This window comes from Erythrolamprus reginae, chromosome 5 (assembly GCF_031021105.1).
Source record: "Erythrolamprus reginae isolate rEryReg1 chromosome 5, rEryReg1.hap1, whole genome shotgun sequence".
NCBI classification, from domain to species: Eukaryota; Metazoa; Chordata; class Lepidosauria; order Squamata; family Dipsadidae; genus Erythrolamprus; species Erythrolamprus reginae.
The window spans coordinates 56,901,841-56,917,115 of record NC_091954.1 but is presented as its reverse complement, the minus strand read 5'-3'; the positions used below and the strand labels follow the sequence as shown (position 1 = coordinate 56,917,115).

Genomic DNA, 15,275 nt, shown 5'->3' with positions numbered 1-15,275 from the left:
CAACTGAGTGCACATGCAGTTACTCACAGCTGACTGTTTGTGCAATTATGTGATCTCCAAATTACCTTTTCCCTTTCAGATCGCTTCCCAAAACATTGTTAAAATCTTACTTCAGCACAGATTATAAAACTAAACCTTGCTTTGTTCTTTTTTAATCAGCTATTCCTTCATTTTTAAAAAATATTTCAAATCTAAACAATTAGTCCTTTTTTAAAATGAAAAAATATCAATAAGGCCATTTAAAAATCTTAACCCTGCTGTTCTGTTCGAAAAAAGTTCCTAATGTTATGTTCCCGGGTCACCCTGACCCGGACCGAAAACTCTTCATTTGCAGTGCTTATGTTTGGTCTTTTTGAAAGCTTTTTTCACCTGGAAACATGTTTGAACATTTCTGCACACAATGGAATGAAAATTGAACTGAAAAAATTAATCCTTATTGGTTTATTTTGCACATAAATGTGCCTCCCCCCCCGTTTTTGTGAAAGTTTTTTCAATTTATGGATAGTTTTGCTTGCAAAATCCATTCTATTTTACTAAAGTTGGTGTGGGATTGGTAGCTTGAACATTTCTGCACACAATGATATGAAAATTGAACTGAGAAAATTAATCCTTATTGGTTTATTTTGCACATAAATGTGCCTCCCCCCCCCCGTTTCTGTGACATAGTCTTCACTTTATGGATAGTTTTGCTAGCAGAATACATTCAATTTTGCTAAAGTTGGTGTGGGATTTGTAGCTTGAACATTTCTGAACATAATGATATGAAAATTGAAGTGGAAAAATTGATGCATATTGGTTTATTTTGCATATAAAGTTATTTCAATTTATATAAAATTTATGCTGTTAATTTCAAATTTACATACTTTTTTTTAGTAAAATGGATTTCTTTCATAAAATTAGTTATCTGGCTACAATGTGGTTGATTTTCAAAAGGATATTCCAAATATTTCTAGACAAATATGTATGAACAGTGACAATAATGGCACACAGCAAGGCCGGGGGGGTTGTCCTTTTTGTGGCAAAAATAAACCAATAAGAACCATTTTTTTCAGTTCATTTATATTTTTCTTATATTCAGAAATGTTCAATTTAGTATATCAAACCTTTTGGGGGAAAATTCCTTAGGGATTTGTAGCCTTAAAAAATAGAAATTGACACGAAATTCAGAAAGGATGGGGGGAGGGGCTTTTTGATCAAAATAAAAATATAAGTCTCAATTTTTCCAGTTCAATTTTCATATCATTATGTTCATAAATGTTCAAACTAGTTTTCCAGTTGAAAAAGTTTTCAAAAATACCAAATTCAAGTACCTAAAAAAAATCATTTTGGTCCGGGTCTATATGACCCGAACAGACTAAACGTGACTTTTTTTTTGCCCAGAAAAAAAAAAATTTCCCCACCCCCACAAATATTTTTTTGATGATCAGCATTGTTAAATTGAGTAAATGAATGCCTAAGATATTAAAAATATTTTGGATTTGAAGCCTGCGTAAATATAAAGTGAAAATGGTTGCAAGCAGCCGAGGGGGGGAGGGAGGCCTTATTTCTGATGTTAAAAAACCAGTAAGAATCATTTTTTTCAGTTCCTTTATATTTTTCTTATATTCAGAAATGTTCAAGGTACCATTCCCACACCAACTCCAGTAAAATAGACTGCATTTTGCAAGCAAAACTATCCATAAATTGAAAAAACTTTCACAAAAACGGGGGGGGAGGCACATTTATGGGCAAAATAAACCAATAAGGATTAATTTTTTCAGTTCAATTTTCATTCCATTGTGTGAAGAAATGTTCAGACTACTTTCCAAGTGAAAAAAGCTTTCAAAAAGACCAAACATAAGCACTGCAAATGAAGAGTTTTCGGTCCGGGTCAGGGTGACCCGGGAACATAACATTAGGGAGGTTTTTTTTTTCAGCAAGAAAGAAACCTCCCACCCCCCCAAAAAAATTCTCATAGAGAGAACCCCTGAAATGATGAAAAGTCATGAAATTTCAAGTTTCAGATATGCAGGGAAAATTTTTTACAGGGTCTCAAACCTTGATTTCGGGTCTCACAGACCCGAACAGAACAGCAGGGTTTTTAAAGGGATTTTTTAAAAGTGCATGGTTTAACCACAAGGTGGCAGGCCAATGTAATTTTTTAGTAAGAATCTTCAGATAGTTTTATACAGATATAAAAAGAGTATCACAGTTTTTTATTCTATCAACTGTGCAATGTACTAATATGTTTTTCTAGAATCTCAGCTGATGACATATGGTAAAGGGATATGACAAATGTTCAAATAAGTTTATGACCAGTTTATACGTACATCATATTTTTGTGTGTCAGTTCTCTAAGTCCCTATATCATACATATTTTTTCTATTTTGAAATAGATACAAAATACTGTATATGCATAATTCCGTTCAAAAGTCATATTTGGTAGGAAACCAGGAGACTGACTTCTAGTTTTGCTTTAGACATGAAAGTCGACTGGGTAACTGGTTACGTTCCATCCAAGTCACCTCACAGGATTGTAGTTGTGGAAAAAATAGAAGGAAGGAGTATTATATGTTCACTGACTTGAATTACTTATCAAGTAACAGTTATAATAGCAGGATAAAAATATAAGAAATAAAATGATAATACTTATAAAAATAGTTATAAAAATAAATAAGAAAAATTAGGATAAACCCTTTTTGAAAGGAGCTTCTATGTATCCTTTTCCCTAATGTTTTCTATTTTTTATCATTATTTTCATTTTAATTTGCATATAAAATAGTTTATTTGAAAATATAACAGATCTAAATGAAGTGAAGCAGTTTGCCTCAGTGCAGGCAAAACATTTGTTTTCAGATACTTGTGAAGCAAGTTAATAAAAACAGACTATTTTTAAAAGGTTTTTCACATTTATATTTGTTACACTACATGATTGAAGCATTTGTATATATCAAAAAGTAGGGGTGTCTGTGTGTGTTTGTACACATGCACACAAAACGTTTAAACTAAAGATTCAAAAACATTCAAAAATTAAATTATTTCATCTTCATTAATGCTTATCTAGTTTTGTGAGTTAATTCTTTACATTTTATGTTTGTTTTACCATTTTCTTACTTCGGGTATTGTGGAAAATACTTGTGCAATACTTGTTGCACCCTATGATATTTACACCACCATATTATTTTTCTAGAATGTTTATTTTCTCTATACTTAATTTATATTAGTTTTATTTTACCCCTTTCCATCAAACTGATGCTCTCCTAGTAGTTAATTAGTTTAATTGTTTTTCAATAGAGATTTGTAACCAAACAGTTGGAGATATGTAAAAAAAAATGTAATGAGTATAACATTTTTATATGACAGAAGGACATAACATATATTTAACAAGGGCATAAATCAATGAACCTACAAGTAACTCTTAGAAGTAAGTCCCTTGAGAACTCTAAATGGCCATCTTATAATTTCCGCCTCCCCATTTTGATATTTGTCATTCTATAATTTTGAAAATTTAAATCTAATTTAATTTTAATGATACCTAATGATATCTTTTATATGTTGTTTTATTTATTGGTTGTATTGTACACCACCAGTGGTTAATAAATATGAAAATGTAATAAAGAAATTCTATAGTACTGCTTTAAATGTACTGGAAACGTTTTCCTCTCCCCCTTTGAATTAGTAAATTGTGAGGATAAATATTTTAAATTGGATCTTGGCTTTAAAAGATATATCATCCTGCTTGAATGTACAGTATGGTGTACCTGCCTTTTGTATGCATTCTCCCATTCTAACAACAGTGCAATAATAAAAGAGCATTGATGCAAGTACATCTTTTCTGCCTTTCAACTGGTGCAGAAGAGGCTTACATGACCTCAGCTACGCGCTAGGTCATAGTAACGGCCCTTTCAATAGCCTTATAGAAAAGTCCAGCGTGACCTATTGCTGACACAGACAAATTGTTGAGTCTGTGAACACATTGCAGTTTGCTTCAGTTTTCTGCTGTTGTGTGAGCATGATGAGATGCTTTTGCGTTATTAGAAAAGATAACTATCGCTCAGCATAAGGTGGACGTATTTTTCAGATGCAGAGTAGTGTACCACTTGATGAAGAACCAAGGTACCGTTCTTTCTTTTTCCTATTCACTCGATGGGAGAGGAAATATCTAACATCTATCTGATGTTAGATATTTAACTGTCTAATGTTAAATATTAAATTAAAATTTGAAAAATCATCTTATAGTGACAATAAAAGGGTAAAGTGTAGAATCATACATTTGTTAGAAAATTAAAGAAACGAACGTGTAAAATAAAGCAGTAGTCAGGCTATGTCTGATATTAATTTGTGTTATTTGTATCAAGCCTCGATAATCAAAATAAAGCTGTAAAGTAGATAAAACCTATTCTTATTAAGTGAAAAATTGTAATTTTGATGACAATTTCAGAGATCAGTACGGCAGTATTATCAAGGCAGTTAATCATTTGCTTTGTCAATGTAGGGAATTCCAAAATGTGTGACATGTACATTGCAAATTTACTTCCTTAATGTCCTGCCAAACATTCATAAAATTTGGGTGATTTCCGGTAATCTAAGTCGGGATATACATGGTCCTAAACATACTGTTATTTAAAATAGATGAAGAAAATATGGAAACAAGTTGATCTTTGACAACTAGTCCGTGAATTCTTAATGACACCTCTTAGATAAAATGTAACTTCAAATGTTCCTGAGATTAAAAAAATATTGATTATCGGAATAAATGTCAAAATGATGATGTCTGCTTATTGGGTGGGATTTTGTTTGTATTACTGGATGTCCTTTGACAAAGGACTAACCGGGAAACCTAGCTCTATCCTAGAAATCTTGAGTTAAAAAGGTCCAAATAGGTAATTAAGAAATGAAACTTAAAACATCTTTGGCAAGTAGTTATCTAGCTTCTTCCACTTAGCCCATTAATGAAAAATATTTATTACCTGTCTTGGCAATTGGTTATACTGTTGAATTGTTGCTCTTTTTTCCTATCACTCAATTGAAATATGTCTCCATGTGTTATAATTCCATTGTACACTCATTTTATAATGGTGATGAAACAAGTACAGTATTGTTAAAGCATATACATTTTATGGTGAAAACACAAATACTGTTAAAAAGTATACATAAGGAACAAAATGAGGATAAAATATAGTTAAGTTAAAGGAATAAAATCTCCCTTAGTCAATGCAGGGTTAACCTTCAAAGATAACAAATTAGCAAAAATTATGATGAACATTTATTTTATTAATTGATAATTACTGTAGACGTTATCTGTGGGATCTAGGGGGGAAATATTACACAGTGGTACCTCTACTTAAGAATTTAATTTGTTCTGTGACCAGGTTTTTAAGTAGAAAAATTTGTAAGAAGAAGCATTTTTTCCCCATTGGGATTCAATGTAAAAGCAAATAATGTGTGCGATTGGGGAAACCACAGGGAGGGTGGAGGCCTTGTTTTCTCCCAAGAGAGTCTTAGAGAGACCCCACGGAGGTTTCTCCCTGCCTTTTCCGGCCCTGTTTCCTCTCAGGAGATTCCTACAGAGTCCCCACGGAGGCTTCTCCCTGCCAGTTTCGGAGGCTCGGGTTTGTAAGTGGAAAATTGTTCTTGAGAAGAGGCAAAAAAATCTTGAACACCCAGTTCTTATCTAGAAAAGTTCTTAAGTAGAGGCGTTCTTAGGTAGAGTTGCTACTGTATAGTTATATAGGACTTATTCTCCAGTTTTCTGATAATCTTCATTACCTGTTCTTCTCTGAACCCGTATATAAGTGTATATCGGTGGTTTGAATATGTTGAGCCTGAGGAAGTGGGTCCTTCAGGACTGTAAGCTCAGCCATGTACTCTTTAAATCTGTGGCCCTTCTCCCCCCCCCTGCCCCCCAAATTCCATTTTAATTAGGGAGGTCATATTGGCACATCTGGGAAAATCTGAAAGCTTCCAGATTTTCCCTACCAAAGAAAAGTCCAAGTCCCCTCTCCAGCAACCACATGTCCATCACATGGTCCAATCACGGCACCGTCCCAACTGGAGATGCTTCCCAACCACACCCTTCCAGATGCAGGACAGAGTGACTTTGACTTTCAGGATTGTTATAGAGTTTCTGAAATGCTGCAGGGATTGTGCAATGTAATGAGCCTGGTGTCTTTCTTATTCTAATAATGGTAGATTAATCCATCCTAAAAGGTAATTATGTCCTAAAAGGTCCTGTGCTTAGAATTGGGTGAGGGGAGGATATAAATTTTAATCCCATCACTGGAGGTTTCCTTTGTGAATAGCCCACGATTTTTAAAATTATTTTTTTCTTTCTGATTGATAAAATGGCCTGGAAATGTTGTGTGAATGGTTTTAGTGATGCATAATTCTTGAATGAAGGGATTGGTCCTTTACCTCTGAAAGAGGCTTTGGATTTTCTCAAGAAGCCATCATTGGACCTCACTACATTGTGAGTAATGCACTCATAGGTTTACAAGCCATTTTAATAATGTGTGTTTTAATTTCACTAAGCAGATGGGTAATTATCGGATTGTTTGGAGATCATTTCTTCTTTTCACAATAACATTTAATTGCATTTCTACAGAAAAAAGAAGAATGAATGGGAAGATAAACCAGAGGATTCTCCTGGTAACCAATATCGGATTATTATCCCTACATTCCAATATAATATAGCCTATAAGAAGCTTGGTAAATGCATTATTATAAACAATAAGAACTTTGCAAAAGAAACAGGTACACCTTTATTCTTATATCCGTGCGTTAATTTCTTATACAGTAATAACCTTTTAAATTGAATACTTTTAATAAGTGGTAATATCACTATGTGATGATATTAATTAACATCTGCTTTTAGTGCAGTGAGAGCTAACCTTTGCGGCACTGAGTGCCAAAACTGGAACACATGCATGCTGGAGCATCGGAACAGATCAGCTGGCCAGTGTGCATGTGCGTGGCGGGTAGCTGCTCTTCTGGGTTCTATCGCACACATGCACACCGGACAGCTGCTCCGACACCAGCTGTTTTTTGCGTGAAGACCAGCTGGCCGGTGTGCATGCACATGACGGAAAGTGGAAGAGCAGCTGGTGATGGCATGCGTGCTCAAAGAGAGGGCTCTGTGTGACATCTATGGCACATATGCCATAGGTTAGCCAACACTGTTAGTACAAACCTGACACAGGTTAAAATAATCTATAAGTGGACCTTATTTAATGGCAGTAGTTGGAACTAATTTCTATTTGCCGCACAATGCAATAGTAAGATGTGATGTCACGTAACCACGTAGTTTAACAACAGCAGTCCTCTTTCTGTTATTTAGAATTGTGTCTCATTACGCAAGGACTTGTGACTTATGGCTGCTTTCAATAAGCAAGCAGCATCAGTAGTAATGCTGGCAGGAAATAACAACCTTGTACTGGTGACTTCCTGCCAGCATTACCACTGACAGTGCTTGCAAGTAGTCCGGCAGGCAGATAGATTTCTGCTGGGTGGAACTGCTTCCAGGTGCAGAAGGCTACATAGTGGCTGCCACAGTGCTATGCAAGGCAGGTATGGATATGTAGTGAAGGCAATAGATTTATTTTTAAATTTTGATTTATTTAGAGAATTTATATGGCCAGCCATTCTCTTTCAATGACGCTGGAAGTCTTACAAAAAATAAAAGCTCATATACTAAGAGTGAGTATATAAGAAAACAAGCCACTTGACCTCATTCTAAGTTGCCTGAACAGGTTCGCAAAATCAGGTTTTCAAGTCCTTGGAAAAGAATGTCAAAGTAGGAACCCATCTAATCTCCAAGGGTATAGTGCAGTGATGGCGAACCTATGGCATGGGTGCCACAGGTGGCATGCCGAGCCATATCTGCTGGCACGCGAGCTGTTGCCCTAGCTCAGGTCCAACATGCATGTGTGTGCCAGCCAGCTGATTTTTGGCTCATACAGAGGCTCTGGGGGGCATTTTTGGTGTTCAGAAAACCTCCGGAGGGATGGGGAAGGACGTTTTTACTCTCCCCTGGTTCCAGGGAAGCCTTTGGAGCCTGGGGACTGCAAAATATGAGCCTATTGGGCCCACCAGAAGTTGGGAATCAGGCTGTTTCTGGCCTCCAGAGGTTCACCGGGCCCTGCGAGAGAAGCTGTTTTCACCCTCCCCAGGCATTGAATTATGGGTGTGGGCACTCACGCATGCGCAATAGCATGCACCCAAGTTCTTTCAGCACCCAATGAAAAAAAAGGTTCACCATCATTGGCATAGTGTTTCAAAGGGAGGTTACCACCACAGAAAAGATTCTTCTTCTGAGTCCCACCAGATGTACCTCCTTGCAACATTCTTTGCCTCCTCGCTGTGGATGCACGTGGGTAGAGACAGAGTCCTTGTGATAACCTGGTCCCAATCCATATTGGCCTTTATGGGAACAACATCTTGAATTGTACCCAAAACAAATCTGCAGCCAGATGCTGCAGGTGGCCATGCTCTGTGCAGTACAGGATCCTCAGACCTTTACTTTGTTTAGTTCATTGTGATTTCATTTGCTTATTAGTTTGTTGTGGTTGTTAACCAAGGATATTTGTATTGGAGCGTAGAGGGCTTTTTTAATGAAAACAAATACAGTAAATCTCACTTTTGCAGATTAGGGGAAGTTATATCTATCAAAAACCAAATCTCTGTTAAATCTAAGTACACATAAATGTAGAAATATAAACAACCAAGCTTGTCTACGGTTGTTGGTTGTTGTTGTTTTTTATGGGGGGATAGTTTAAATTCAACTTGTGATCCATTCTGTTCATTGTGCCTTTTAGAATGATTACCGGTATTCTGATTCCACCAGGCTGTTAAATAGAGCTGTGACAAATTATTTGGGATGGGGGTAGAGATGCCATTGATACCTGTACATTTTTTTTTGTAATCTTCTAAGAATCAAGTAGATGCTGATTGTAGTCTAGCCATGCTAGCCATAATTAAAACTTTTTTATTTACAAATGTTTTTGGTTTTGAAAAATTATTTTTAAATACCAAGAAGCTGTTTTGGAGGATTTTTTGCATTTTGATTATATATTTCGTAGTTTGCTTCTATCTTTTAATGGAGGGTTTTGTTCTTCTGTTTCTTTCATTGTATTTTAAAGTAATTCTTATTTACCTATTTTAATTATGTCCATGATTAGTCACAACATGCATGCATAATTCTAGTTACTAGCTCATCCCTTTCACTACAGTTTCCTGCCACTATAGAAAAGTAAAAATAGCATAATTTGGATTTCAGCAAATATTAGACAAAGTATTATGTGCAATCTATTCAGAGCTATATGTTATAAAATTGCTTGTATAAAATACATATTATTTCACATAGCCAGTTGTGACTTTCATTTGTTTTGGCTCAGGGATGTTTATACGAAATGGTACCGACAAAGATGCTGGTGACTTACAGAAATGTTTTCGGGACATTGGTTTTGAGGTTTCCATCTATAATGATCTCAGCTGTAAGAAAATGAGGGAAATTCTTGGTGAAGGTACTGATTTTTTTTTTTAACTTGGACTCTTAATTATTAGCTTAAAAAACAATTTGGAAAACTTTTTTTCTAAGTTAATGCCAACCTGATACATTGGGATAACTATTAAAAATGCATAACCAGGTGTCTGGAAATTCCAAAAATTACAGCACATTGGCACCGAATGAGGAAAACAGTAATAAATCACATATCAACTTCCTTTTCTGGAGCTTTAGGATCCTCAAATTGTATACCAGTTTCAGCACTTGTAATGTTTTAAGATTATTTATTGTTTTAAGATTATTTATGGGCCTGTTTTTATACACAGAGAAATGCCCTTTTTAGTTATTGCTAAGTAGAGCTGAGTGACATGTTCTTTTGAGCTGTGGCGGCGCAGTGGTTAGAATGCAGTACTGCAGGCTATTTCTGCTTACTGCCAGTTCGAATCTCACCAGGCTCAATGTTGACTGAGCCTGCCTGCCTTCCAAGGTTGGTAAACTGGGGGGCCAGATTGTTGGCAGCATTATGCTGACTCTGTAAACCTCTTGGAGATGGCTGTAAAGTACTGTGAAGCAATATATAAGTGCTATTTCTATTTAATGGAATATATGGTTGATTTATAGTTGCCAATGAAGATCACAGTGATGCTGCTTGTTTTTCCTGCATCTTATTAAGCCATGGAGATGAAGGCCGTATCTATGGCACAGATGCATTCATGGCAATCAAGGATTTGACGATACTTTTCAGAGGAGACAAATGCCAAAGCCTAATTGGAAAACCCAAATTGTTCTTTATTCAGGTAAGAAGGTGTTTGCTGATTTTAATTCTTAAAGGATAGAATGTTTATCAAAACAACTGCATAGCTAGAGGTATAACAAGCAGGAAGAGGGAGATTATGATCCCGCTATATAGAATGCTGGTGAGACCACATTTGGAATACTGTGTTCAGTTCTGGAGACTTCACCTACAAAAAGATATTGACAAAATTGAACGGGTCCAAAGATGGGCTACAAGAATGGTGGAAGGTCTTAAGCATAAAACGTATCAGGAAAGACTTAATGAACTCAATCTGTATAGTCTGGAGGACAGAAGGAAAAGGGGGGGACAGGATCAAAACATTTAAATATATTAAAGGGTTAAATAAGGTCCAGGAGGGAAGTGTTTTTAATAGGAAAGTGAACACAAGAACAAGGGGACACAATCTGAAGTTAGTTGGGGGAAAGATCAAAAGCAACATGAGAAAATATTATTTTACTGAAAGAGTAGTAGATCCTTGGAACAAACTTCCAGCAGACGTGGTAGATAAATCCACAGTAACTGAATTTAAACATGCCTGGGATAAACATATATCCATCCTAAGATAAAATACAGAAAATAGTATAAGGGCAGACTAGATGGACCATGAGGTCTTTTTCTGCCGTCAGACTTCTATGTTTCTAACTCTAGCAATAGCCTGACATACCCATATGTTTTAAAACAGCACCAAAACCTCAAGTAAAAACGGGTCCAACATTCACGTTTTCTTGTAAAATATTATATAATGTACCTTTGTACATGATCTTTGAAGAAAATCTGAGCTGTCGTCATCATGCCTTGAAAATTCTAATTGTTTCCCTTTTTGTACTGTACATGCCATAATAGGTTGAAGAAAGTACCTGATTGTTCTCCTTTTACCTTTTTGTGGGATGTGGTTGCCCACTGTTTATAATAGAGCAATGTTCCTCAGAGTGGGGAAGGATACTAAGTATAGCTGGGCCAAGATTAATTTTGTTGACATAATTCAATGAGAATTGTGGGCCAGTATTTTGGCTTTGAATAAGGAAGCTTTACATCTCAAGCATAATTGCCAAATCTTTGCAACTTTATCTCTCCAGCCCGTTTATCTTTGTGACAAGACTTTCTCTTAGTTATTATGTATTTTGGATAGCCCAGGGGCAAATATATCTCCCATAGCTAGGCGTGAGTATAATTTTGGATACTTTATGAATAATAAATCATATGCCCACTAGCTACAGCCTGGCCTTTCTGCATAGTCTGGTAAATGAAATGCAACTGGAACATTTATGCTGCAGCCTTCAGACTTATTTTTGATGGAACTCTTCACTTACTGATCAATGATAAAAGCTGTTAATGTACTCTATATCACTTCAGTGGTTATCCAGGTGGAATTAGTTAATGAACATTATTTAATTATACCACGTGTGAATATTTCTTTAATTGCCACATGAATTTGCTAGAGAACTATCATAATGTGTCATAATTTTTGTTTACTATGTGCCATTTACACATATGAGAATTATGCCTACTATTTAACATTAAGGAGCTTTGGTGGCGCAGTGGTTAGAGTGCAGTATTGCAAGTTACTTCTGCTGATCACCAGCTGCCAGCAGCTTGGCAGATCGAATCTCAGTGGGCTCAAGGTAGACTCAGCCTTCCATCCTTCCAAGGTCGGTAAAATGAGGACCCAGATTGCTGGGGGCAATATGCTGACACTCTGTAAACCGCTTAGAGAGGGCTGTAAAACACTGTGAAGCGGTATATAAGTCTAAATGCTATTGCTATTATGGTTTCAGGCATGCCGCGGATCTGAATTTGATGATGGGATTCAGACAGATTCAGGCTCTTCAAATGACAATCTGGAAATGGATGCCAATCCAAGATACAAGATTCCAGTTGAAGCAGATTTTTTGTATGCATATTCCACTGTACCAGGTACACTTTGGAAGGAAAAAGTAACAGTTTGATATAGGTTGAGTCAGGCGTATAAAGTATGATACAATTTGAATAGAGGCTATTTTGGGGGGAAGGGGTTTTTTTTAACAGTGAATTTTAATGGGAAATGCTACATATTAGTGATGATTAAGCATTTAGCAGGTATTGAATGATGTGTGCTAAAACAATAAGGGATATAATTATTGGAGATAATTAGGGCAGGCTTGTTATATCACAACTATATAAATAGAAACAACTAGCCTATCAGCAGTTCTATAAAGAAAACATGCCTGTTTCTAAACTTGTGCAATCCCAGGCACGTACAAGTGTGGATGAAAGAGATAATGGTAGGATAGTGAAAACTGCCTACATAAGTGATGGCTAACCATTTTAGTGCCGAGTGCCCAAGGAACACACATGCATGCGAAATGCACACACGTATGCCCCAATCCCCAAAATTCAATGTGAGCACCGCCTGAACATGCACCTGCATCCATGCACACGTTTCCTGCACTTGCATCCCCGTTCCCGTGCATTCACCCCAGCCCCCATTTTAGCTTTCAGGTTGGTGCAGGATGCTTTTAATACCCAGAATGGACAAGGAGGGGCTACGCGATCTCAACAGTTTCTCTTCCCAGCCTATCCTGGCTTCCTCTTGCATTCCTGTCACACGTGTCTTCCCCAAACTTTGCCTGCAGAGATTGGGGAAAGCACAGGCTGCAGAAATGCAGGAGAAAGCTAGGGCACGCTGGGGGAAGAAAGGTAGGGCGTGTTAGGGGGAAACTGCTGAGATCAAGGAAAGCTCCACCCCAGCGCATGCACAATGGGCTTCAACTGGGGTAATGGCTGGTGTGCCCGCAGAGAGGGCTCTGCCTACCAGCTGTGGCATGCATGCCATGGGTTTGCTATCACAGGCCTTTACTCTGTTGCAAATTCTTCAATTTCTCCTTAACTCCAACACATATTTTCTCAAAGATCTTGGATCTTCTATGCAAGTCCAGCAAAATGCAAGCTGTTGGCAAGTAAAGCAATGTTTACTTATACTCATAAAAAACATCTTTCAGTAGGACTGCATATCTCTGCCTAATATCATTTATGTAGAACTTATAACCGCCACTCAGACTGGAATTTCCATTGTTAAGTCGTTCAGTGAGTCAAATAATGGTCATGAGGACAAAGACCTGTCATAAGACACTTTTCAGTGCCATCATAACTTCAAATGGTTGCTAGATGAATGGTCATGTCAAGAACTACTAGGAATTTAAAAAAATAAAATGGAAGGTTGCCATGATTGATTAGTATATGTTCATCAGTGGTCCATCAAGGGACTCAGAAGCATGTTCTAAGGCAGTGTTTCCCAACCTTTTTTGAGCGGCGGCACATTATTCACATTTAGAAAATCCTGGGGAACATTGGGGGGGGGGGGCGGCTAAAAAAAAGTTTGGACAAAAAAATATCTCTCTTCCTCCCTTTCGCTCTATTTCTCTCTCCCTCTTTCTCTCTCTCCCTTCCTCTTTCTTTCCCCCTCTCTCTCCATCTCTTTGTTTGTCCCTTCCTTCCTCTCTTTTTTGCCCTCCTTCTCTCTCCCTCCTTCCCTCCCTCTATGTCTTTCCCTCACCCTCCTTCCCCCTCTTTCTTCTTCTCTCTTTCTCTCTCCCTCTCTTGCTCTCTTTCTCTCTCTTCCTTTCTTTCTTTCTTTCCCTCTCTTGCTATCTCTTTGTCTCCCCCCTCTCCCTCTTGCTATCTCTTGCTATCTCTTTCTCTCCCCCCCTCTCCCTCTCTCTTTCTCCCTCTCTTGCTATCTCTTTCTCCCCCCTCTCTTTCTCTCTCTCCCTCTCTTGCTATCTCTTTCTCTTCCCCCTCTCTCCCTCTCTCTCCCTCTCTTGCTATCTCTTTCTCTCCCCCTCTCTCTTTCTCTCTTGCTATCTCTTTCTCTCCCCCTCTCTCTCTCCCTCTCTTGCTATCTCTTTCTCTCTCTCTCTCTCTCTCTCTCCCTCTCTTGCTATCTCTTTCTCTCCCCCCTCTCTCTTTCTCCCTTTCTTTCTCTCCCCCCTCTTTCCCTCTCTCTTTCTCTCTCTCCCTCTCTTGCTATCTCTTTCTCTCCCCCCCTCTCTCCCTCTCTCTTTCTCTCAGCAGCCACATTGGGCAGTAGCCGTGGGGCGGCGGCAAGGTCGTCAGCTGTGAGGTGGAGCTCCGGAACTGAGGCACAGGCGGCGGCGGCTAGACGTGTTGCTAGACGCCGTACATGCTGGCGTTGCGCTGGGCATGGACGTGGGGCTGAAGCCTCCGTCCCGGCCCAGACAGCAGGCAAGTGCCAGCCACGCAATTCTAGCATGTCCAGCCGCCGCCGTCCGTGCCTTTGTTCCGGAGCTCTGCCTCACAGCTGACCACTCTGCCGCTGCCCCATGGCTACTACCCGCTGCGGCTGCCACTGCTGCCGCCATCACCCTCCCACTGCGCGCCGCCCTTCCGCTGCCGCTACCCTCCCACCAGGCCCCAAAGCTCACCTGCTGCCGCCGCCAGGGAGGCTCCAGCCGGGCAGGGCGCTGCAGTTGCCGGAAAACTTGGAAGGCGCTAAGAAGGAAGCTCAGCTTCCGTTCTCACAACTTTTTGCTCTTCGCAAAAAGTTTTGAGACCAGAAGCTGAGCTGCTTTCTTCGCGGCACACCTGACCATGTCTCACGGCATACCAGTGTGCCGCGGCACACCGGTTGGGAAACACTGTTCTAAGGAACCATTTCATACAGAAGTGGAAATTCTCATGTCTCATACCCATTATTTGAATTATTTTGTATAATTATTTTATAATAATTACTGCATTATTTTCAATTCTTTCTCTCAGGCTAGTTGTAAAAATGTTGATATTTTGTCACATCGTAACAATTTATTCCACAAATTATCATGTATCATGAATATGAATATCATGATATTCATCATACAAGAAAACCAATGTCTCTTTCAAAATAACCTTTAATACCTTAATCTTCACATTCTTTATAATTTTAAAAAATGTTCTAGCTTATTAAAAATTCTTAAATTCCTTTTCTATGTAATATATATTCCAGAGATGGTTTATTTCCCATAA

General features: G+C 38.2%; 1 protein-coding gene across 2 annotated transcripts in view; it reads left to right on the top strand.

Moving 5' to 3' along the window:
- CASP7 (caspase 7) overlaps positions 1-15,275 on the top strand; it is a 32,166-nt gene that overhangs the window by 12,944 nt on the left and 3,947 nt on the right. For both annotated transcript variants that reach the window (XM_070752679.1, XM_070752678.1), the window contains exons 3-6: positions 6,584-6,732; positions 9,372-9,500; positions 10,103-10,278; positions 12,053-12,191. In XM_070752679.1, coding sequence (XP_070608780.1) covers positions 6,584-6,732; positions 9,372-9,500; positions 10,103-10,278; positions 12,053-12,191 — 593 coding nt within the window. The remainder of the gene's footprint in view (positions 1-6,583; positions 6,733-9,371; positions 9,501-10,102; positions 10,279-12,052; positions 12,192-15,275) is intronic.